This window comes from Tiliqua scincoides, chromosome 2, assembly GCF_035046505.1.
Source record: "Tiliqua scincoides isolate rTilSci1 chromosome 2, rTilSci1.hap2, whole genome shotgun sequence".
Classification (NCBI taxonomy): domain Eukaryota; kingdom Metazoa; phylum Chordata; class Lepidosauria; order Squamata; family Scincidae; genus Tiliqua; species Tiliqua scincoides.
Genome location: NC_089822.1, coordinates 148,131,101 through 148,155,708, shown reverse-complemented (window position 1 = coordinate 148,155,708; position 24,608 = coordinate 148,131,101). Strand labels below are relative to the sequence as shown.

Genomic DNA, 24,608 nt, shown 5'->3' with positions numbered 1-24,608 from the left:
AGTCCCTTTTACACCATATGTTCAATGAGACTTCCTGCTCCCAAGTAACAACAGAGCCAAAATGAGCCGTGCATTTGAAAAACATGATTGCTATGAACCACTGCTTTCCCACCTCCTTTTTCCCCCCTTCAGCCAGTCCTAAAGCAAGAACTCCCTTGGGCTCCTCCTTCTGCAGTACCTCATCCAGTGATACAAATGAGACCAACCATCCTTTGTCCAATGACCATCGGTTCCTTCAGAGACAGAAAAGAGAGTCCACTCCTGCCTCCCCCCTCCTGCTCATTAACCCTTCCCTGCTGCTCACCCGTCTGAATGATGCCCCATGAGGTCTTTCACATAGTGGAAAAAAAAGTAAGCAAGCACACCCAGACACAGACAGACTCTAGTGTGCATGCACGGGGACTCAGTGCCAAGTCAGTGGCCTCAGATTGGAGTCAATGCCTTGATACAGGTGACTTGGGTGCACGAGTCATTGAAAAACATGTTCTTGTGACTTGGACTCAAGTCACCTGACTTGAGGTCCCATCCCTGCTGTAAGGCAACTCTGGTAGATCTGTTTCACCTGTTTTGGGCTTGTTCAAAGATCCCTTCTTCCTGGGTGTCCATTGTGAAATTCATTGTGAAATTCATAGATGAAATGATAGGTTGTCAGTTACCCATAGACCCTAAGGTCATGAAAGATGTGGAAATTACGTAAAATACTGTCTGATTTATTGACAGCAGCCAGATCTTCCAACAAATTGGAAGAATGTGTCTCCACCGGCAGAGGTCTGATTTGTAGGATATGGGAAACTGCAATCGCTTCCAGATTGACACTGTATTTCCAAAGGATTCATCATACAGATCAGATTAATAGGTTTGATAAAAGATGGACTTATGTTCTCAGTGCTTTGGAACGATGAATTCAGAGATGGGATATGACCATATGAAGTATTTTTCATTACTGTAAATTTGAAGTGCAATGTACAATTTTTCTTTCCTCTTCTGTTTTATGTGATGGTTTTGTAGTATATAAATAATAAAATGTGCGAATGTACAAAAGGAACCAAAAGCTGTGACCCACTGAGCATACACATCAGTCTGTATAAAAGTGAAGACATTCAAAATGAAATAATAAATGTTTATTAACAGCAGTGCTTTAAAAAAAATGCACATGCACATGGGGGGAGGGGGGACAGTTTGCATGCAGGGACCCTGTGCAGTGCCCAATAGCACAACTATGTGATTTGGCAGAGAAAGGAAGATGGAGTCATGGATGAAAAATGCAACAAAAGGATTTACACTAGTGACTCAGAAAAAAAAAAATGAGGTCTAAATTTGTTCACTCACTCACTACATTGACAGGGGAAATTATACCTGACATTCACTCACAAGCAGATCCTATGTGTAAGCTGTTGTTAGGGAGAAGGTGAGAGATAATGGGAGAAGGAAGTCCTTAGAAGGACAAGGAAGGCAAAATGAAAAGGGGGGGAAAGAAGGTGGAGAAGGGTTATAAGGAGATTAGGGGAGTCCCAAAAAGACCTGGGGTCTGGAGGTGAGGGTTTCCAGGTACAGGGAAGGAAGGAAGAAAAAAAGAGGAAATTCAGGAAGATTTATAGAAAATGTGTCCTGTGGTCAGACCATGGTGAGTGACTGCAGCTGGAGAACAGCCCTCTGTATTTGGAACCAAGGGCTACAGGCAAGGGGTGTGTCTAAAAGCAGGCTGTGAAAGCACTTCACCCACTTGCAGTGGGGGAGCTAGTCTATCCCATCAGTTAAACACTTGCAACCGAGGTCCCAAGTCCCAGAAAGGACTCCAGCAGAAAAGCTTAGTTTTGGAGGACTTGGTGGGTCCGTTATAGGTAGAGGTGTTTGAAAACAAAATGGTGTTATTTTACTCAGAAGTAAGCCCAATGAGTTCAGTAAGATTTAGGCTGTAACCCTATATTATTCACCAGAAACTGATGCTTCTAGTTATAGGGATTTATTCAATGGCGCCCTGAGAATCATCTCAGGCCTCCCCTAAAACCACTGAAAAACCACCAAAATTCACTCACACACCCATTCACAGAAAGAGAGAGAGTCACACACGAAGCACATCATCAGTTGACTAAACAGGAGACAGAGACAAGGAAAGATAGAGGGGAACTGGTGGGCAAAGCTATGCCTCGGACCAAGATTGCTGATCTGTTTCTGCAAGGTTTAAGGGTGTTGTGTCGCAGGGGCTGGGGGACAAGGGAGTCAAAACCTGGCAATTAATCATGGGGAGAAACAGGGCAAGGGAGCCACACTACTTTACTGGTGGGAAGGGGCATATTGAGAGGCAGCCCACAAAGCTTAGCTGACCAGCCTACGCCGGCTCAGTAGTTTCAGTTGCACTCAGGGAGACAGAAGGAAAGACTGGAAAGGAAAGGGGGAGCACAGAGTTCCTGATCGTGAGTGCCTGCTGGCCTTGGATGATGGCTGGAATGGGGATGACAACGTAGCACTAGTGGGTTAATGTTCCATGAATACTGGGTAAAGAACAGGAAGAGAAGAGCATGGTGTTCTCTAGTGTTCAGGGTTTTTGTAGACTTATTCCTATAGAATACTATGGGGTCCTTTGTGGGGTGAATTAATCAAGGGAGGTGAGGATCCCTGCTGAGGTCTGCCTTTATTTTCATCACCCACTTGAGGGTGGATTAGGCAGTGCCCTGGTTGATCAACTGGGGGGGGGTGATTACTCTCTCAGGTGCACTGTGACCTTCCTGGTCTGGTAATCTGGAGCCTCCTGCTAACAATCTGCACAATAACCACATTACTTGTCCAGCCTATGCTCTCCAGGCAAGCACTCAGCATCAAGGATGTGTGTGTATATATAAGTGTGTTTCCTACACACTTTGTTTAAGTAGAAGCTTGCTATCAGTGATGTGTGACAAAGAAGACCAGATACCTTGAAACCCCAAAGTTTCTGAATGGAATTCACCCAGGGAGAATTCCATGACCATCCAAAGAATTACAGCTGACAGCTTTATCTTATCAGCTGGAGCACAGTAGCTGTGAAACATGGATTCCCAGCAGTGTTGCAAGGGAGAATTCTCTGTGCTCTGAGGCATGTTTTCAGCCTTTTGTTGCAGGTATTACCTTTCTCAATATCACCACTTCTGTGAGTACCACCACAACCACCAGAGATTGAAGCCATGCACAGGGTAGCTTGCCCCACATTTGGAGCTTTGCTATGCACCCTCCTTCCCCCAAAAATACCTCTTCTGAAAGGCCAGGCATCTACACAGTTGCTTCTTGCCCAGTGGTGCATCATCACCCCAGACATCCCCACTTCCAGCATGTTCAGACCAGGTGGGGCAGTGCCATGTGGTCTCCAACCATCTCCCCCTTTACAGCATGGTCAGAACAGGTGGGGCAGTGCCATATGGTCACCCTAGCAGTGGGTGAAGTACCACCTGCCCACCTGTGAAGTACCAGTCATGGAACTAGTACCACTGGCTGAAAATCCCTTCTCTGAGGCCATCATTACTGTTGCATTAAAGCTAGATAAAAACCTCTATGAGAGACAGCTGGTGCTAAACCATACCAGGAGGAGACTTTTCAAGGCTGAGAAAGGATTCAGCTGATGATAGTGCTTTACACTGCATCCTAAAGGCCACAGAAACCACCCTGTCCCCTTAGTGTGTCAGCACATTCTTCCAGGTCATAAACGTGGTGAAGGAATAGGAGACAGACTTGAAGCTGTGCTGAGGCATTTGGAGCAGAGCTCTTAGCTGCCCCCCTTTCGGTTTGCAATGCAATGCTGTTTGAGCATTAAGAGCACATGCCTGTGCTTGTCCCACAGCAATTAATGCAGCAGGGATAGATCCATGCACTCTCTAAGAGTTTGGAACTATTCCCATCCATGTATGTGTTGAAACTTAATTGTGTTGTTGTGGTCCCTGGTACAGCAAGGTTCAACAATGCTTCCATGTAAAGCTTCCATCTAATGCTTATGCTGAGGGTTGCCATATTTTTTCCTGGCAGGTCTCCTATACCTTTCATAATTACAAGGCAGGCAGAAATTCAATAGATACAGGTGCTGGCTTTCTCATTCAAAGTATAGAATTCCTGTTCCCAATAAGAAGAAATCAGATCCTGTAACGCAGTGCTTGAACTACAAGTCCCCTTACCTTCTCTAGTTTTCCCCCTTAGCTACTGCTTTTAGAAGGCTACAGAATGAGCTATTATTTCACAAAAAGCAGGGGAGTCAAGGGGTGGGGCTTGCAGATTCATTAAGGCAGTGGTTCTCAAACTGGTGGGTCGTGACCCATCAGTTCATGTAACACTTCCCCTCCCTTGAAGGTGAGGAAGGCAGCAATGTGACCCAAGGATTGCTAAGGGGGGTGCTCCCCAAAGCTTAGAACCTGCAATCGAAGTGGGCGCAAAGCACTTCCATTTTGCAGAAGGTGCTTTGCGCCTGCTTCTATTGCAGATTTCAAGCATCAGGAAGGGCTGCGCAGGGCTCCCCACACCTCCTGCAGCCTGCTGTAGTCCTACATTGTACAAAGTAAGTCACAAGCCCCTCCCCCACAAGAACTTACTGAGGGAGTAAAGCTCCCTCAAAGTTTGAGAACCACTGCATTAAGGGACCTCCCCTCTCACCCCACCATCATTTTAGTACAGCCTGTGAAAGGGAGACAGGCAAGCTACATTGCTCTTGCCCTCTTGCTTCCTTTAAGGTTACACCAAGGTCAGGCTTCCCAATGTTTCTCTGAAGCCATGAGGGCTAGAGACTCTGGATTCTGCCTATACACAAAGACAGTGGCAATCCTGAGGGGGGCAGAGGGGTAAAAGCCCCAGGCACCATGCCTGGGGGCCTTATGGGGAGGTGGCACTGCCACGCCCACCACAACGCCGCCTTCACATGCCACACCACCATCGCTGCCCAACCTTCAGAGCTGTTCTGGGGCCAGATGAAGCCCCACACTCTGTCTGTGAGTGCTCCGAAAGTCTTCTGAGGCCTCTGGAGTTCCCTTAAAACAGAAATTCTGGTTTTCTGATGAAAACTGGAAGTGCTGTTAACAGTGCTCCAGAAGCCTCAGAAGGCTTTAGGAGTGCAGAGGAATGTTGCACAAGGCTCCATACAGAGCTGAGTAACTGTGGGGGGGGGGCGCAGGGGTGTGCTGTGGGGGAAGTGGCATGTTGCAGTCCTGAGCCCTGGGGCGGCACAGGGGCCAGGTCTGCAACTGCACAAAGAGTCTTCGTGACACTGAAATGGGTGAACACTGTGTGCATAAATAAAGATGCGCAAGACTGGAGCCTTGAGCTAAAATAATGAATATGTGGTGACACTTGTGGCTTTACTGCTGCAAAGCAAACCCTTCACACCAGAAGTTCTGAAGGGGACCATGTTGGTAGAAACAGTCTCTTCTCCCCTGGGTTATCTGTCATTTGTGGGGAGCCAAGCAAATTTGTTGTTCTGCAGCTTTTTTGTCTGAGAGAAGCGGTGGCTTTGTGGACCCAGAGCTGTGATGAAAGGTAAACTTAACAGACAAAAAACAATTGAGAAGATTGAAGACCCTTCATGGCCCCCTTGCAGCTGTGAGTCTGCTTCCTTGCGAGATCACTGGTACTGCAAAGTAAGAGGAAGGAAAGAAGCCACAGCTGAGTGAAGAGCGTGACATGCTGAGGAGTAAGGCCAGGAGAGAAGGCTGTGAGTGAAGGGGCAAATATATGGAGCCATATTATGTTATGATGGCACATACCTTTTTCTGGCAGTTGTTCCAGTTCCCCCTTAGGTCTTCCTCCCACCTGAGTTAAGTCTGCAGCCCACAGACCAGGACCCATGCAAGTCAGCGGGCCCTGTTTTCAAATAAGCGTGCATTGATGTGGAGATTCATGACAAAACATTTTTCTCTGTATTTTTCTAGATACTGTATTTGGAACAGTCTTGTGAAGAAAGAGGTGAGGGGGAACCACCCACCTCCAAGAGCCATTGTTGAAAAGCAGTGCAGTATATAAGTACTGTATTATAGAGTCAAGATTCTGATTTACTACTAACCCTTGTAAATCATCATCACCATTAACAGTATGTGTGTGTGTGTGTATATATATATATACTGTTATATATATATATACTGTTAATGTATTATAATGTATTATATATACACACGCACATACATTATATTATATACTGTAATATATAGATACTGAATGAGTATACTTAACAGTATATAATACATTATAATGTGTGTGTATAATACATTAACAGTATATATATACAGTATATACTATATATATATATATATATATATATATATATTGGCAACCTTCAGTCTCGAAAGACTATGGTATCGCGCTCTGAAAGGTGGTTCTGGCACAGCGTCTAGTGTGGCTGAAAAGGCCAATCCGGGAGTGACAATCCCTTCCACACCGGGAGCAAGTGCAGTCTGTCCCTGGTCTGTCTCCCTGGCTATGGGCCTTCCTTCTTTGCCTCTTAGCCTCAGACTGTTGGCAAAGTGTCTCTTCAAACTGGGAAAGGCCATGCTGCACAGCCTGCCTCCAAGCGGGCCGCTCAGAGGCCAGGGTTTCCCACTTGTTGGAAAATATACTTGTTGGAAAATATATATAAACAGTATATACTGTTGATGATGATGATTTAGAAGGGTTAGTAGTAAATCAGAATCTGGAGTCTATTCGTCCAGTGTAAAACTTGACCTTTGGACGACTCCCCTCTTCCACACGTGCCTTGCAGGATCGGGTCCTCCCCTCCGGGGCGCAAACTTTGACGGGGGTCCATGCACCCTGGGGTGTGAGTGATGAACGCCTGACAACCCAATCCTATCCACACCTTCCTGGGAGTAAGCCCCATTGGCTCTAATGGGACTTACTTCTGAGTAGACATGCATAGGATTGGGCTGTGGGTTGCTTGCCGCGGCTGCAGGTGCCTCCCACCCAGTCCCAAACACCGCCCCCCGCAGAACCTGATAACAGGGCTCGGCCAGACACCGCTATCCCTCCCCGCCCGGCACGGCTAGCGCCAGCCAGCAGATGGCGCTGCCGGCTTCGGTCTTTCTCCGCCTACCGAGGGCTGAGGTTGCAGCCGCCGCTGCTCCCGGCTCTGCTGATACCAGATCTTCCGCTCACTCCGCTGCCGAGCCAAGGAGCGAGAGGGTAGCAGCGGCAGCAGCAGCCTCGCTGGAGGAGCCGGCGAGCCACCGCGAAGAGAGGCGCGCCGCGGCTGCCCTTGCAGACCCATTGCCTGCTCGTCTCTTGGATCGGGGGGGGGCGTTGGGTGGAGAGAGAAGCAGCCCGCTGCCTCCGGCCATGGGGATCACTCCTCGGACGGGCTGAGGAGTAGGAACCGGGGAGGGGAGAGACCCCCCAGATCGGCTTCCCCCTCCCCAAAACTTTTGTTGCGTCCTCCAGCCAGCTGCCGCGCCCGCCGAGAGAAAGTTCCTTCTGCCTGGGATTTGCAAGTGGGGGGATCTCTGTGTGTGTGTCCCTCGTGATTCCACAGTCGTTGCCTTTGATCTGTCTTCATCTGCGTAGCCTAGAAGTATCTTAGGAGGATCCCGGAGCTCTCTTAGCACACAGTTCCTCGGAGCCTCTTTGGCAAAGGTTCTCCTCTTCCTACCACCACATCAAAGGGGCATAACCCTCTTCACCGGTGCTGCTGCTGCTGCATCCTCCCCGAGGCTCAACCCGATCCAGAACTGCAAGGGGGAGTGAGCCACTGGAGGTGAGCAGCAACGTGTCTGCAAAACAAGTGTTTCTTTTACTACCGACCCCCCCCCCCAAAAAAAAAACAAAAAACAAAACACAGCCTCTGGAGGATGGAGATAATGGCTCCGTGGTAGGCTTGGCAGTTTCCCATTTCGCCTTAGACTTTTTGGAGGCGTTCGTCGGAGGGGGTTTTAATTGGATGTAATTATTCCCTCCTGGTTTTTGATGAGCTCCGAGAGACGGAGTGGCTTTCCTTCAAGTCTGGCCAGGGAAGAGAGTCCAAGTGGAAGAAGAAGAAACGGCTTCACTCCTTCTCCCCCCAGATCCCCCCTCTGGGATCCGGCAGCAGGCAAAAGAAAAATAAGGGATTATCTTGAAAACAAAATAAAACTCCCGGAGAAGTTCTCCTCCTCCTCCTTCCCAAGCCCGCTCCTGTCCTTGGCTGGTCACCATGGCAGGGCTTAGCAGCTGCTGGGAGCTAATGTGTTGCACGATCCTCGCTCTTCTGGGTGTCCCTGCAGTCGGAGCTCAAGGTAAACCTGGCAGGAGGGGGCTTGGCCATGAAGCCCCCATCTCTGTCTTTGTATGTTGTTGTTGGGGGTTGGGCTGCGTGTGGGACAGCGCAATGAAGACGTAAATGCCTTGTAAACCAGTCTTCGGTGAATCGCTCGCGCTTTGTAATAATGGGGGATGAGTTGGACTGAGAACATAAGTTTATCGGTTCACCGACCGAGTTTGCGAATAGAAGCCAGTTCAGTGGGAGGGGGGCAGGAGAAGAGGGGAACTCCTCAACTTTCTTAGACTCCCCAACCCTATGTATGTCTACTCAGGAGTAAGTCCCATTATAGTCAGTGGAGCTTACTCCCAGGTAAGTGTAGATAGGATTGGGCCCTTAGCCCTGCTCTCTTCATTTTGTGCGATTGGTGTTTTGGTGGGGGAGACAGAGAAGGTTTGTTTTGTGGATGGATGTCTGGAGGAGGAGAACGGCTTCTCCAAGTTTACGTCTGGTCGGTCGTCTGCGGGCCTGGAAATGCCTATTCAAAAGTAATCAAGAGATCAAAGTGGAGTGGGAGAGAATGGGGGGGGGGGGAGAAGAGACTCTGGAGATTGGAGCAAGATAAAAGTGAAGGAGACTGACCAGGGGACTAGGAGAGGGGTTTCCCTGATGAATAGAACGGGCACTGTACTGTGTGTAGGGGAGGTATTTATGTACTGCCAAGTTCTGCGCATCCCTTCATGGAACTAAGGCTGCAATCCGAACCATACTTACCTGGGAGTAAACGCCATTGACTATAATGGGACTTACTTCTGAGTAGGCATGCATAGGATTGGGCTCTCACACCCCGATCCTAGATCCTTTCGGAGAGGTAGGGCTGCAATCCTATCCACATTTACCTGGGAGTAAGACCTATTGACTATAATGGGACTTGCTTCTGAGTAGGCATGCATAGGATTGGGCTCCAAGTTCCACTGAGTTCAGCGAGATTGGTTTCCACGTCAGCTGGAAGAGGCTTGCACAGCCCCATTGGGTTTTCTTCCGAGTAAGCACGATCGGGCTGCCCGGAGTTTGCAAAAGCGCAGCTGGTGTCCAAGCGGCGGCGGCGGATGTAGACCGGATCGGGGGGGGGGGCTGCGCTGTCAGAACGGGCTTCGCTGTTTGTTCTCGGGGGTGGCCTTTGTGTGCATGCCGTGCTGCTCCGAGATACGGAGAACTTCCCGGGGAGAAGAATGTGCAACACGTGGGGCCAGCTCTTGGGGGTTGGGGGGGGAGAGAAACTTCTTTCCCCCCCCCCAGAAAATACTGGTTTACGAGTGCAATCTAGGTATGTCTACTTAGAAGTAAGTCCCACTATAGTCACTGGGGCTTACTCCCAGGTAAATGTGGATAGGATTGCAGCCTGAGAACCCAATCCTATGCATGTTTACTTAGAAGTAAGTCCCACTAAAGTCAATGGGGCTTACTCCAGGTATATGTGGATAGGATTGCAACCTGAGAGCCCAATCCTATGCATGTATACTCAGAAGTAAGCCCCACTATAGTCACTGGGACTTACTCCCAGGTAAATCCTAAGGATAGGATTGCAGCCTGACAGCCCAATTCTAGGCATGTCTACTCAGAAGTAAGTCCAATTAGAGTCAAGGGGGCTTACTCCCAGGAAAGTGTGGGTAGGTTAAGCCTAAGGCTGCAATCCTACCCACACTTTCCTGGGAGTAAGCCTCCGTGACTCTAGTGGGACTTCCTTCTGAGTAGACATGCCTAGGATTGGGCTGTGCGTCGGGATTACCGGAGCCTCGACCTGGGTAGACGACCGTGTGGCCCTCACCAGTGCGCGGGGATTTCTCCAGCATCGCCACGGAAGCAGACCCGCAGCAGTCCCCTCCGCCGCGCTGCCCAAGGGTGACCTGGTTTTCTGGCGAGCCTGCTGTCTGGCGATAAGGGGGTTTGGCAAAGCCGCTTACAGGTGGGCAGCCTCGCCGGAGCAGCCCGGAAGGCGGCCGTCCAGCGCGCCTTTCTTTGCCCCCTCCCCCGGCTTCATTCTGCCCGCTTTTCCCTCCTCCGCGGCGTCTGACTCCATTGGCCGGAGTGGCTCTGCTCCCGCTCTGGGAATTCCGACGGGGGGGGAGGGAGAGGCTTTAATTGGAGACAATGACCGCTGCCTGCCATTCTCTGGCCACCCACTGACCGGGAAAAGGTTAATACGCAAGCCGGAGAGGGGGCTTTTCCCTGGCAGACAGCGTGGCCAGGTCTGTGTGCCTTTAAGAGCCCCCATTTGTCCTGGCCCCTCCAAACGCCTTGGGTGGCTTGGAGAAATGGGACTTGACTTGGGTGCCTGCCTGGCAGAGAAGAGACGCACTTGGGGAGCTGGGAGAGTCAGGACCGCTTCACCCGTTGGTTTTCTGCCTGGCTTGCAGGCAGCTGAAGTTGGCTGCACCAAAAAAGCTTCTTCCTAGTGCTGATGTCTGGCTCTTGCTGCTGCTGCCCTCTTATCTCCCCTTCCCCTCTTCTTCCAGAGCCTCAGGGCTCCTCAAGTTTCAGGTGTGCCCCCCCCCCACCTCGCACTTCTTCCAAGGATTGATCCAATATTTGGTTAGCTATCCAAACACAGACGCTTCAAATGACTGGAGCAGGTTTTATGGTGCGCCTATATATCTCACCCAGGCACCTTCTCTTCTCATTTTCTATCTCTTGACCTGTCGAGATAACAATACAGCCAGGAGAGATTTATTGTCACTGAGGCAGGAGCATGGTCTGGCCGGCTGAACCCATGGAGGCGGATGATGATCACTGCTTCTTGGGGCTGCCAGGGAGTTTTGCACCAAGCAGGCACTTTGAGGGTCCCACACTTGATTTATTCCCCCCCCCCCCAAAAGCCGGCAGTCCTGCAATAGCAAAGCTTCATAACAGGAGCTGATGTGAAGGGAAAACACACTTGCCTTGCAAGGCACGGCTCAAGTGAAGCACTGTGTGGAGATGTGGATGTGGCAGGACTCTAAGAGCACATAATGGGATGATGGTGGGATTTGCAAGGCAGTTGCTGTATAATTATCACTGGAGAGATGAAAGGAAAAGCCTGTCCTGTTCTCCTTCCTCCCCCATCACTGTAATGTTATATTTAAGATTAACCATCTTTGCAACTGAATGGGAGTGCCTCTTTCTAGCTAAAGATCCATAAGAACCTCTGGGGTTAGGTCAGTGCAGCCACCAGTTGCAGAAACCCTCAGGTTCCCCTCCCAGCTCCTGCTGCACTATTCTGTTCTGTTCATTTTCTGCTCTTCAGAGGTGTTGTAGCTTAACTGTAAAAAACCCACTCACGTGAGTCAAATGAAGAGTTTGCCCTTGAAAAAGGTCATTGGAGAGTGCCCTTCTGTGACAGCCCATGGTCGGCAAATGCCACAAGCCAGCACAGGACCCTGCGATAAGCTAATTGCCTCCAGGATGCTTATGTGCTGTGCAGACTATTTTCAGCACAGCCTCTATTATCTGAATGAGATACATAAATAGACTCCCTCTTTAGGCAGAGAGCATTGATTTGGTTGCACAGGCCAATGTACTGTCTTGGAAACTCTATACTACCTGGTAGGGCAAGAGGACCGGGAAGGGGGTGATGAGGTGGGGCAAACAGTGCTTTTCTTTTTATGGTAGACTTTCATGAGACAAAATGGGTTTATCTTACACAGCCGTTCTGAGGCATTGCATAAATTCACGCCCACTCTGTAGTATGGACATAAACCTGAATGACAGTTTTTACCCCAATATGACATAGAGCCCAATCCTATCCATGCCTGCTCAGAAGAAAGCCCCATTATAGTCAAAAGGGCTTACTCCCAGGTAAGTGTGGATAGGATTGCAGCCTAAATCACCCTGTTGTCACTGCTTAATATGTTGTGTGTATGTGGGGAGGGGTATGTAAATTTTATTAACATTGTGCATTTTTCTCCATTTCTTACAACCCCCAGTGATGCATATACAGTACTTCAGTCTTTTTTTTGTTCCAGTTTTCAGATGATTTTAGAAGATGCATAAAGTTGTCAACATGTACATCCATGGTCTCTTCTGGGACATCTTAATGCAAAAGCAAGAATTAAGTGTGCCTGTGCACCAGCTATCACATTAGTGGACAATAACACTGGGCACCATGGGATGACTGTGTCTTATCACATGGCATTAGGGTGCCAACTTTGTTATTGACTCCTGCTCCTGTGCTTTAATAACAACTTGACATGAAGATATTAGCAAGTGATAATGCCTTTCTCTGTGTCACAAAAAGCTTCACCTGCTGATTTCCAGATTAAGCTGCTGTTAAAGGCACAAGAGCAAACTAGTATGGTGGTCAGTTGGCAACCCTACATGCACAGCATCACTGCCTGTGTGTGACAGTGGCCCAGACCCTCACAACAGCAGCCCAGCTTTTGCACCAATGCAAAAGATCTTGCTCTGCCAGGATGCTAGTTCTGGATTGGGGCTTTAGTGTCTTTTGCCTTCTGGGGGAAAGATAAGGGAGCCTGCTTTTGATTTTTTAATGAAATAAACTCAGCTAGGAACTTCATCAAAATATGTGGGAAGCTCCATTTAGTTAGTTGGCATACCAATAATGTAAGGAAGGCAATAGCTTGTGCGGTATCTGGCTATAAATATTGTGTCTGAATGGTGAGGACATATACAAAGAAGGATTTAAGTGAGAAAGACCAGATGGCTTCATTTACAACACATTTCAGTGCATATGTACTCAGAAGTAAGTCCGATTGTATTCAGTGGGGCTTGCTCCCAGGAAAGTGTTTTAGGATTGCAGCCTTAGATACCTGGTTGTGTTATTTGGACATCCAACACTTTGAAATGTGCACCAAATCTTCATGCGTGTTTACTGTGTATGGTGCCCCCTCCAGGTTTCAGGGGGTGTGTGCTCCATGGAACTTCCTCATAATAGTAAGCCACTGATTTAGTTGCATGCAGTGCCGTTGGCTAAGGCACCATTTTGTTCCAAGTGGTTCTGCACAGTTGCAGAGATTATTAAAGGGCTTGTGGAGTAAATTGTAAGAGAACAAACTGTGGTGGTGCAAAAGGGAAGAGATATGTCTACCATCGTAAAGTGGAAGCAAATACTGGGAGATAGTCAGTGGCATCACTGGGGGTGCGGACTGCACCGGGTGACACCCTCGGGGGTTGGGGTGATACCACTAGTGGCCGAAAATCTTGGAAAACTTTTGGAAAAGGTGTATTCATGAATAATACCATGTTATTTCTCATTGGAAGGTAATTTCATGCAGAATGTAATCAAACAAACTGTGCTGAATTATCTCAATCAAACATTATGGGCAATTAACCAGAAAAAGAAAACAGGACTGCCTTATGTGACAAAAAGTAGATTTCTTTAACACAAAACTGACCAATGAGACTGATTGTTCCAAGAGCCAATGAGGTGGTGTTATGACACAGCAGGAAACCAATAAAATGTTAGTATGTTAGTTGGCTCTCATTTCCATGTATCAGAGCTAATGCTAGAGCTCAGGCAGCCCAATCCTGAGCTTACTGGTGCCCATTGGAACAGTGGCACCAAAGCGGCTCTTGCTGTATCCAACAGGTGCCAGGAAGCAGTCAGAGGTCTCCTTGGGGGAAGGGGACTTTTGTTCTCTTTCCTCAGGGAAAGCCAAGCGCCGCAGTGGGACTTCTCAAGTCTGCACTGGCTATTTTGCCAGTGCAGATTTGAGAGACTTCATGTTGGGCTGGAAGGCCTCACACAAGAGTTCAGGGTAAGAGCTCAGCTAGTCCCAACCCCCTCCTACCCCCATTCCTCTCCCCACCCTGCTCTCCCCCTTGTTCTGTCCCCCCTGCTCCCCAGAGGCCACATTGCTGCTGGGCAGTTGTACTTCCCCCGGGTGGCAGCACGTCCTCTTCCTACTGGTGCTGGCCCAACACTGGTACTCCTTACACGGTGGGTGCTATAAACGTGCTGGGCCTCTTTACACTTGGGCCCTTATTTAGTTGTGTGAGTGCCATCAAGTTGGCCACTGGCTTTTTTGTTGGTTGCTGATTTGTTGGGTGACCTGTACTGTTATATATTAAAATGAATAAATAAAGTTAATAGGGGTTACGCCAACTCTAGTGATGCCACTGCATTTAGGCATGTGTGTGATGTTGTAATTTATTCTGCATAGTCTGATATGGGAGGAAGTCCATCATGGGGGTGATGCACTGAGTTCTTGTACCGGGTGACAAACTGTAGTGATATCTCTGGAGATAGGCCAACTCCAGTGATGTAGCAATGGGGCTGCAGGAAGTGCCGCAGTATCCATAACGAGTAGTTCTTAGAGCTAGGGATAACAGGGGGGCCATTCCAGGATGTGGAGTAACCTCTTGATGTGGAGGAGAGTTCACATATGCTTACATCCAGATCATCAGGATTATAGCTATTTTCACTGTTTTGGCTTGTGAATCTGTACAATAGACCTCTAGTTTCTGGGCAGTGCTACTTTTGTGGAAACGTTCCCTGCTGAGGAAGCCAGCTTTGTGATTATGGAAGAGCCTCTGACTCTTTCCCTAGGGTTTGTAATATCCAAGGCACAGCTAGAATATACTCTCCCTTTTTTTGATTTATAGTCATTGTTTCCAGCAGCTGACGACACCAAAGCCTTCTCCGTGCTCCTGGCTCTTAATGCTGCCTCTTCTTTGCACCTAGGCCATAATTTCACCGTAATTAAGTCCAGAACATAACAGATAAACTTGCAGTATATTATCCAGAAGGGCCTCTGTGTCAGAAGCTGTGACGGTCTCTTTGATTGATTCACTCGCGCTTGCTGAGTTCTTCTTTTCCTTGTCTTTGAATTTCTGTCTCCTGGGCTCCCAAGCATTGTATTTGCTCTCAGGCATCGGAACCTATTATGCCTGCGCGTTGAACTTTTTCTGGTTTATTTTGGAAGCTCTATCATCTTTACTAAAAAGATAGTCACATTTGATATGAAGAAAAATTTGTTGTTCAGCACTGGAAGGAGAATTGGCATAGGGCGCCCCACTTGATTTCTGCATTGACTTTTCAGTGAATCCTGCTTTCTGATTGTAAGACAGGGCTGTTTCTTGCAATTAAAATATAACACAAATTTCTGTAAAGAGTGAATGAAAAGAAGTTGTGAAGACACCAGGTAACCTCGATTAAAAACCCCTATGGTCTAAAATACAATAATTTGTGTCCTTGAAACATTTGGAGACTTGAGGCCCAACTTGATATGGGGGGGGGTGACAACAACACAGTAGTTAGGTGGGTCGCGAGCCAATTTCAGGTGGGGCCCCTTTCATTTCAATATTTTATTTTTAATATATTAGACCAGGGGTCTCCAAACCCTGGCCCAGGGGCCAGATGTGGCTCGCAGAGTGCCTCTATCCAGCCCGCGGCCAGCCTCTGATCCCCTGAGAGCCTCTGGCCCAGTTGACCAAACACAACCAGAGTTGTGCTTGTGGGGTGGGGGAATGGGTGTTCACTTAAGTGTGTGTGCTTTATTTCTTGGGCTGTGTTGGTGCTTGGAGAAATCCTGGACATTTAGCCCATTCATTCATTCATTCATTCATTCATTCATTCATTTCAGTCATCCATCTAAGTTCCATCTCTAATGTATTTAAATTTTATATTAATTTTTTTTACGGCCCTCGACACCATGCCAGATATTTGATGCGGCCCTTTGGCCGAAAAGTTTAGAGAACCCTGTATTACACAATGCTACCATGGTATGTGACTGCACTTGGGGAAATGTTGTAGATCTGTACTTTAACAGGCTACTATGTATATGTTTTTAACAATGGTAGTCAATGTGGCTTACTTCTGGGTCAATGTGATTAGGATTGCAGCCTAGGATTGTTTAAAAATTTTCCTGCTTGATGATGTCACTTCCAGCAATGACATCACTTCTAGGTTAATGACATCACTTCTGGTGGGTCCCGACAGATTGTCATTATAAAAAGTGGGTCCCAGTGCTAAAACGTTTGAGCACTACTGATCTAGTGAAACACGTGACTTACTATCCAGTGTCCCCCTACCCTGTCTGCAACACATTGCCTACTACCTGTCAAGAGCAGGCACATGCTTGATGCAGTGATGTCATATCATCTGTTTCTTTACAGGATCAGGTTTGTCTGTTGCCTACTCACCTGTCACAAATCATATGCTGTTTCCAGATGACCAGCTGGGGTAGTTTCAATAAAGGGGGAAAGAGTGACTTTTGTGGGGTTTTTTTTTAAGCCCTTACTATTAATGTTCCATGTGACTTCCACTGTGGGCAGAAAACTAATAATTATTTTGTGGCCTTATTTGCAAGATTACCCTCAGTGTTTCCAGGGGGGATATTAAGTTGGAACCAGCCACATGGCCTGCATAGTGTCTCATTTGGGCACTTATTTGCAAAGCAAATAGAAGGTATGGTCTCCTTGGCGAAGTAACCACTTCTTGAACTACTGTCTACACCAGCATCTCTTCTGGAAGGAGAAGGAGCCAAGTATTCTAGTGAAGGACTACATGCAGCAGTCTGTCCTCTCACTGAGGATCTAGGAGCTGTGGTACCCCTAAACATACTCCAGTTCACCTAGGGGACTTCTGTTCACTTATCTCCGTCTGGATGAGAAACTGCACGTAACCAGGTAGTGTTTGTGTGATTCTTGACCTAATCCAGCCACAAAGTTGACCAGAGAATTGATGATGGTGCTGATCAACTGTTGGGAGAAGCAGAGAAGGTCCAAACTCCAGGCTTTTCTCCCTTGAATAGTCAATTTGTGCTTTTAACAATTATCTGACTGATAATTTAGCCATGTTTACAGACAGATTGGGGTGGTTAAGTCTGGGCTTAGTTTGAAATAACTTGTTTTCTTTTCGTCTGGTGCCTGGGACATGGAATCCTATTGAGAAACTGACTTTTGTATGGGTTTGGAGACTGCAGAGTAAAGCAATCATTTGCTGTTTTATGTCTGTACTTTGATTGTATGAAGTGAAGGCCATGTCGTTTAGTCTTCAAAGAGAAGAATTCTTTCAAACTTTCCCCAGAAGCTTATTTTTTTGTACATCCAGTTCTTAAAGACCTCTCTTGGTAATATTTTTCTCCCTGACTTTCTTACAGTTTCTCCCCAGTAATTAAATTAAATTCTGCCTGCCTGCAGCTCTAGCTGCTTCCACATATGGGCCCATTGGTGACCATGTAGACAACTGCTCTCTGTAATGGCCCTGTGTATAGTTGAGAACTGTGTCTGTATTCCCCATCCATCATCTCAGAGCTGAACATGATCAGTTTGTTCACATCTTCCAGAAAAGCCTTGCTTTTAAAATGTGATCTATCCTGCTCGTCTTCAGACACTTGTTGATTTATCAGCTGCTTTGTTGCATCCTAGCTCTGTGCCTTTGGGGCAGGTCAATTCATTTCCAAAAGAAAGGGCCACTGTGCACGTTATATTTTTTAGGTGTGCTGTATGTGATTTAGTGGGTAGTATGTCAGATTGAACCAGAGAGGTTCAAATCCCCACGCAGCCATGGAGCATGCATGCATGGAGCATGGTGATTCTCTCTCTCAGCCTAATCTATCACAGGTTTATTGTCTGGTTTTAGTAAGTGAGGGAAGAATCATATGTGTCCCCAAAGGTATAACAGAATGTGAATGTGATGTATATGTATTTTTCTCCAGGAACTGTAATGGGCTACAGTTCCAATTACTCTTCCAATCATTCTATGGTGATTGTGCACTCTGTAGCAAACCCAGGTTTATCTCCATCTAATATATGAAGTAGTTCATGAATGAGGCATCGTTAAATACACTGGATCCCCCATTTTACAAGGGGTTCACTTTATAATCAAATCACATTAGGAGGGATTTTCCATAGTAAAACAAGTTTCACTGTACAATATGTTGTTCACTCAAATGGGCTTAAGATTGCCACCAACAGGACCGCATGGGTGTTAGATAAGCCAATCAGTGATACGGGTGGAAAGGTTTGGTAGTATCTCAGCCAATAGGAGCATTTTTAACAACATGGCTGTGTGTGTTGAGGGTGGGATACAACCTTGTAATATGTGTTTTTATAATTATAACACTGTGTAAACTGATAACCATGGCCCCTAAAGAGCACAACAGGCATCTTGTAAATCACTTTTTAGAACAGGAAATAGCTTAGGTCTGTGACAAAAACTTCAGCTTCTGAGTTCTTTGTGCAAATTACAAAAAAAAAATGCTTTATTGAATTCACGTTATATTTTCACAATGCAATGGTGTCTCTGGAAATAATGACCGTTGTACAGCAAGATGCGCTGTATGCAGCTTTAACTGGTGTTCAGTTGGTATCTAACAGTGCCCTAAGTTCTAACAGTGCCCAGAATTCTTAGTAACCTTGAAGGACACACATACAGACTCATGATGTTCTTGTGTCCATGCTCCTTCCTTCCCTTTTAAAGCTGCTCAGGCAATCAGAGTATCTTTCAAATTGGCCCTGTGACTTTTTTCATACATAAAACCTTTTTTTTTTTTTTAACAATCGAAGTGCCTCAGGCCTATACCTATGAGAACCATATGCTACACTTCCTGTTTTTGATCTGAGCTCCTTAATGTTTATCAAGTAAATGCAGGACATGTCCAGGTTCAGAAGTGTGTATTTCTGACTGAGCTAAGCTGAGGCCATCTACTGATCTCCCTCCAGCTATCTCTTTATATAGCTGCTGTTGCACCCAGACTCCATGAGAACTGTGACCAGAGTTGAAAAATCCCAGCATGAGAGAATATGAATGGCTGTGTGATCCAGTGCATGGCTGTTTTTGTGTACCTATTTGTAGGTGAGGCAGACCATGCAAGATGTGAAAAAGAGTAATCTTTTGATATGCCATGCACAACCACAAAATTTACTGAATGTAAACAAGTTGTGTATCACTGTTTTTCAGAATATTTCTGTAAAGCTTTTCAACAAAAAAAGTTCCAAATGGCTTATGTAACAAAATAAATCAAAGAGTGGTTCCCTGTCCCCAGAGGGCTTACAATCTAAAAAGATGGAGAAGAAACACCAGCAGACAGCCACTGAATAAGATGATATGCACAGGCAAACGGGGATGGATGCTCTCCCCCTCCTAACTAGAAGAGGACTACCATTTTAAAAATGTTTTCGCTGTGGTAGCAAAAGCCTATTCTGTTTCGCTGGTTGTATTGTTTTAAAATTTGTATTAGCAGGTTCCAACCAGAGAAGCTTAAGAGCCTGCGTTTTGGAAGTCAAGGGGGTACAATAGTCTGGCATCTTCCTACAAAGATCTGAGCAGACATCAGTCTTTTGTTGCATGATCGATTCCGTCAGCTAAAGAAAGACTGATCAATAAGAGCTTGAGAAACAAAGAAGGGTGGGGGGGAGGACAGAAGAATGGAACAGAAACAACAAAAATTCTAAAAGAGAAAAAAAAACCACTGCTCTAATGGCTTCCCTTGAGTAGGAGTGAAAACTTTTATTACCCACAGTTTTTGTTGTTTAAGAAGGCAAAAAGACAATCTGGGAAGGAGTGCTGAAAGTGTAATTGTTGTAGAGCTGCAGCATGTAATTATTAATTGCCTAGGGCAAAAAATAACTTATTGATTAGGGCCAATTGCTAATTATCCACAGTGGAATGCTGTGTTCATCAGGAGGGTAATATGTCACAGGACTGATGGCCCCCAAGCATGGAGCTGGGTCCCAGCTGGAGTGCCTCCACAGCCCTACCTGCCTCTGTCTACCAGGCAGGACAAACACTTCAGAGAGCATTTTCATTGAGCTCTGCTTTCTTTCCTCTAGACCAATATTTCAGTGTAGCTTTCATGGTAAGAAGAGCAGAAGTGGAATTTTCACTTTTTTTCCTCCCTAGGATTGTACACAGCTGTTTAATACTGACTCAGACCCTTGGTCCATCTAGCTCAGTATTGTCTGCACTGAGTGGTAGCAGCTCTCCAGGGCTTCAAACACAGGTGTTTATCTGTTCTAAGTGGAAGCGGCAGGGACTAAACCTGGGATCTTCTGCATGCAAAGCATGTACTGTGATCTACAAACATCACAGAGCTGCACCCTCCCCCAAAATTGTACCTTAACATAGCAAAGACCTTCTCTTATCATTGAGGATCTTATAATTGACCCTCATGTTAAGTGATCGTTGATATCTCTTATCCATCATTATGCACTGCCTGCTTCATAACAACACAGGTCATAGCAACACAAGTTGCTGGGACCTTGGTAGGTACTTCATTCATGATACTGCTGTGGTCCCAGAATAGCCCTGCCTTGTTCTTCCTGCTGCAGTGCTTGGTTCTAATGCATGGAAGTCAAAGAAATAAAATCAGGGCTGGGCCAAGCTAATAGGCACTGGAGCTGAAATAAATTGGGGGCTTCAGCTGGGAATTCTCTCCACTTCAAGTCCATGGGATAGCAGAATATCATATATGGGGGCAACCATTTCCTTCAGTTGTTCCTTGTTCTGTACAAGTGGATGGAACCAAAGTGCACCTGGGAAAGAAGCACCTGTTGATAAAGCGTTGGTGAACAGAATGTGATTCTTTTCCGGATCTCACGATCTCAAAGGTATAGTGTGTGTGGCCTGGGGGTAGGAGTTCTCTTGCATTGTTGCCAGATTTTTCAAGCCAGTTTGTAACACAGACTAAGAGCTAATTTTTTGGCTGAAACTATTCCTGTTGATTTTTTGCCCCCCAGGATTGGAGATTCCTATAATCCTGTTAAAGTCTCCAGGTTTGCTCTCACCTGGTGATTGATGCTTATTCCTGGGGACTTTAGGCCAGTTGTGGACAGCCCTAAATGCAGCCTTTGTTACCCTCCAGATTGTAGTTTACTGCAATCAGGGGCAGAGTGTCAGCCCACAAGTTCATCAAAGCTAAGACTCAATCTTTAATGGACTTTTTGTTGCATTTGGCCTGGATTTTGGCAGGTAGAGATAAACTGGGAAGTGTTTTAATTTTCACAGTGCACGCATGTGTGTTTATACACACGCACAAATTAGTACCATTATTCTCCAGCCGGAATTCTTCGTTTTGAGGCCAGGATGTTGGTGCTGATACAAATTCAAATGAACACAAAACCTCAGCATCGCAATCAATCTGGCATGGAATAACATTCTTTCCTGACCACAGAAATACAACTGGCCTCTTAGGACTAGATGCTTTAAAAAAAAAAAAATTCACAGTGCACACACTGCATTTGTGTGATTTTCACAGTACACACATGCACACTGCAGATTGCATTGCACATTTGTCATCTGACATGTTGTCATAATCACTGATCCCACTTTGCATGATGATGCAAACCTTTCTAAAGTGGGTTGAGTACTACAGTGCCAAATTTTCCTCATGCCCCGTTTGTCACAAACACAGTGTAATCATATGAACCTATTTAAGGCTACCTTCGACTGAATCACACTGTGGGTTTGTCTAGCTTGGTTGATGTGGTCTGCACTAACTGACAGCAGCTCTCCAAGGTCTCCAGGTCTCCACCCCTAACTGGAGTTACCAGGGATTGATCATGAAACCTTCTACATACAACCAAGAAGACCCTTTCTCAGATTCCCATCTGCCTCAGCTCAGGAAGTGAAGGGAGTTTGATAAGGACCTCTGATGAAAAATGTAGTTTTGATCCTTCAACCTTGGCATGGTGAACTCACCTCAGAAGAGGCAGCTTTTCTGGGGCTGAAACAGATGGGGAAGTGGCTTGGTCTTTCCCCCCTAGGAACAACCCACATCTCCCTAGGGAAGCCTGTTTTCCTCTTTGAAAGTTGAAGCTTTGTCTAGCTCAGCAGATGTGTCGTTTTAGGTGACATTCCATTCCGCAAAAGAGAGTAGCCCCATTGCGGGGCTGCTTCCCTTACTCGGGGGGAAAGGGACGAACGTCCCCTTCTCCCGAGGAGCCTCCCGCAGTAGCACGGGAGGCACAGGACCCGGCAAGAGCACGCCACAGAGCCGCCAAGCCTGGGTGCTGTGGGCAGCTCAGGATTGGGCTGCCCAGCCCTGGGGCTATTGAAAAATCAGATACTGTAGCAGCCAAATATTCTGCAAAAAGCTAGGCTTTTGCAGTTTGCAAGATAGCTGCTAACAGCCCTGCAAGGAGCTGAACACCTGCAGTTTACAAGCATGTGTAATTTAGAGAGAGAAAGTTTGAGGGTCTTTGTTTCTTTATAAATAATTACCAGAAAAAAAGAAAATATTTCTTTCTATAGCTTCTTTTTAATGTCTGGTAAACCTAGGAGGGTCCCAATAGAGCAGTGGTTCTCAAGTTTTTAGCACTAGGACCCACTTTTTAGTATGAAATTATGTCAGGACCCACCAGAAGTGATGTCATCACCAGAAGTGACCTCATCAAGCAGGAAAATTTTGAATAATCCTAGGCTGCAATCCTAATTCACACTCACCCAGGAGAAAATCCCATTGACTATCATTGTTAAAAGCATATACATAGTAGCCTGTTAAAAGTAGAGATGTGTACATTGCCCCATATGCAGTCACATATCATGGTAGCATCAAGTCTAATATATCAAAAATAAAATATTGAAATGAATGGGGCCCACCTGAAATGGTTCACGACCCACCTGGTGGGTCCCGACCCACAGTTTGAGAAACACTGCAATAGAGTGCAATTGAAATTAAATCCGGATAAGACAGAGGCTCTCCTGGTTCGGAAATCCTCGATGCAGGTGCTGGACTATCAGCTTGCGCTGAATGGGGTTGCACTCCCTCTGAAGGAGCAGGTCCGCAGCTTGGGGGTCCACCTGGACTCGCAGCTGCTCCTGGATTCCCAGGTGGCGGCTGTGGCAAGGGGGGCCTTCGCTCAGCTTCGGCTGGTGCGCCAGCTGCGGCCGTACTTGGATCGTGCAGACCTGGCCACGGTGATCCATGCCTTGGTGACATCGAGATTAGATTACTGTAACGCACTCTATGTGGGGCTGCCCTTGAAGACAGTTCGGAAACTGCAACTAGTGCAGAATGCGGCGGCCCGTGTGGTTACTGGAGGTAGGCGGTTCGACTCTGTCAGTCCGCTTCTCCAGCGGCTGCATTGGCTGCCCATTCGTTTCCGGGCCCAATTCAAGATGCTGGTATTGACCTTTAAAGCCCTATACTGCTCTGGGCCAGGGTATCTTAGAGATCGCCTACTCCCGTACAATCCGGCTTGTCCTCTTAGGTCATCAGAGAAGGCCTTTTTACAAGTGCCGCCGCCTAGGGAGGTATGTAGGGCGGCTGCAAGAAATAGGGCCTTCTCAGTAGTGGCACCAACGCTATGGAACTCCCTTCCCCTTGACTTAAGAATGGCTCCCTCTCTTGAGACCTTTCGGCGAGGCCTGAAGACCCTTCTGTTTAAACAGGCCTTCTGAGTTCTCGGCCTTTTAACATCTTTTTAACATCTTTTAATATTTTTTACAGGCCTGATTCTTTTATGACTTGCTGCTGCTCTATGCTCTTTTTAACCTATTTTTTACTCTGACTGCTGTTTTTTATGATGTGTTAATATGTTTTTATTTGTTTTTAAATTATGTTTTTAATATGTTGTAAGCCGCCTTGAGTCCCTTCAGGGAGAAAGGTGGGGTAAAAATAAAGTTGTTGCTATTATTATTATTATTAGAGTGTTGTCTTAAGAAGTGCATCCTGGTGCTAAAAAGTTTGGGAACCTTTGGCTTAGAGCATTTTCTCTGAGGAAAGGCTACTGTGTTTTGGGCCTTTTAGTTGGGGAAAAAAGTCAACTGGGAGGCATGCAAAGATTTGTGAACTTTTGTGGATAAAGTGAATAGAGAACACTTTTCCTCCTCTCTCCCTCAACACTAGAACTCAGGGTCACTCAGTAGAAGATTCAGGATTGATCAAAGGAGCATAACTGACTACAAGCATAAATAACCTGTGGAATTCGCTGCCTCAGTATGTGGTGATAGCTGCTTTAGAGATGGCTTTACAGGAGAGTCAACAAAACCATGAAGTAGGATACGTGTATCAATAGGTAGAGGTTTTTGAAAACGGTATTATTTATTTTACTCAGAAGTAAGCCCATTGTGTTCAGCAAGAATTAGGCTGTAATCCTCTCTTACTCTCTGGAAGCGAACACCTCTATCAATGGCTTTTAGCCATGCATGAAATCTGGTTCTGAGGCAGTGTACCTCTGAATATCTCGTTGCTTGGGGACTTGGACCTGTGACCCTCTTCTTCAGTTCTGTGTGGCAGTGTAAGGTACTCTTCCGAAAGAGCCATCTTCCACTCCCTGCTTCTCATTTTCCCACAGCTGAAACTGGGGACTGCTTTGCCTCTTACTTAAGATTGGCCAGTGCATTAGTTACTGGCCTTATGTGGAGCAGTTGAGGAAGGAAAATGGCTAGTGGGTGAGCAGGCTGGAGTGGGGGAGGAGGGAGATTAAAATTTGATGCTTCTTAGGAAGCCATTAGCGGCCTGGTGTGGCCTTGAAATTTTGATGATACGATAATTGTAAA

The 24,608-nt window shown here is 46.5% G+C and overlaps 1 protein-coding gene across 4 annotated transcripts in view; it reads left to right on the top strand.

Moving 5' to 3' along the window:
• Positions 1–7,104: 7,104 nt before the first annotated feature.
• The window catches only part of SDK2 (sidekick cell adhesion molecule 2), a 357,514-nt gene continuing 340,010 nt past the window's right edge, over positions 7,105–24,608 (top strand). For all 4 annotated transcript variants that reach the window (XM_066618344.1, XM_066618341.1, XM_066618343.1 and 1 more), the window contains exon 1: positions 7,105–8,204. In XM_066618344.1, the coding sequence (XP_066474441.1) occupies positions 8,123–8,204 (82 nt within the window). In that variant the 5' untranslated portion in view covers positions 7,105–8,122. The remainder of the gene's footprint in view (positions 8,205–24,608) is intronic.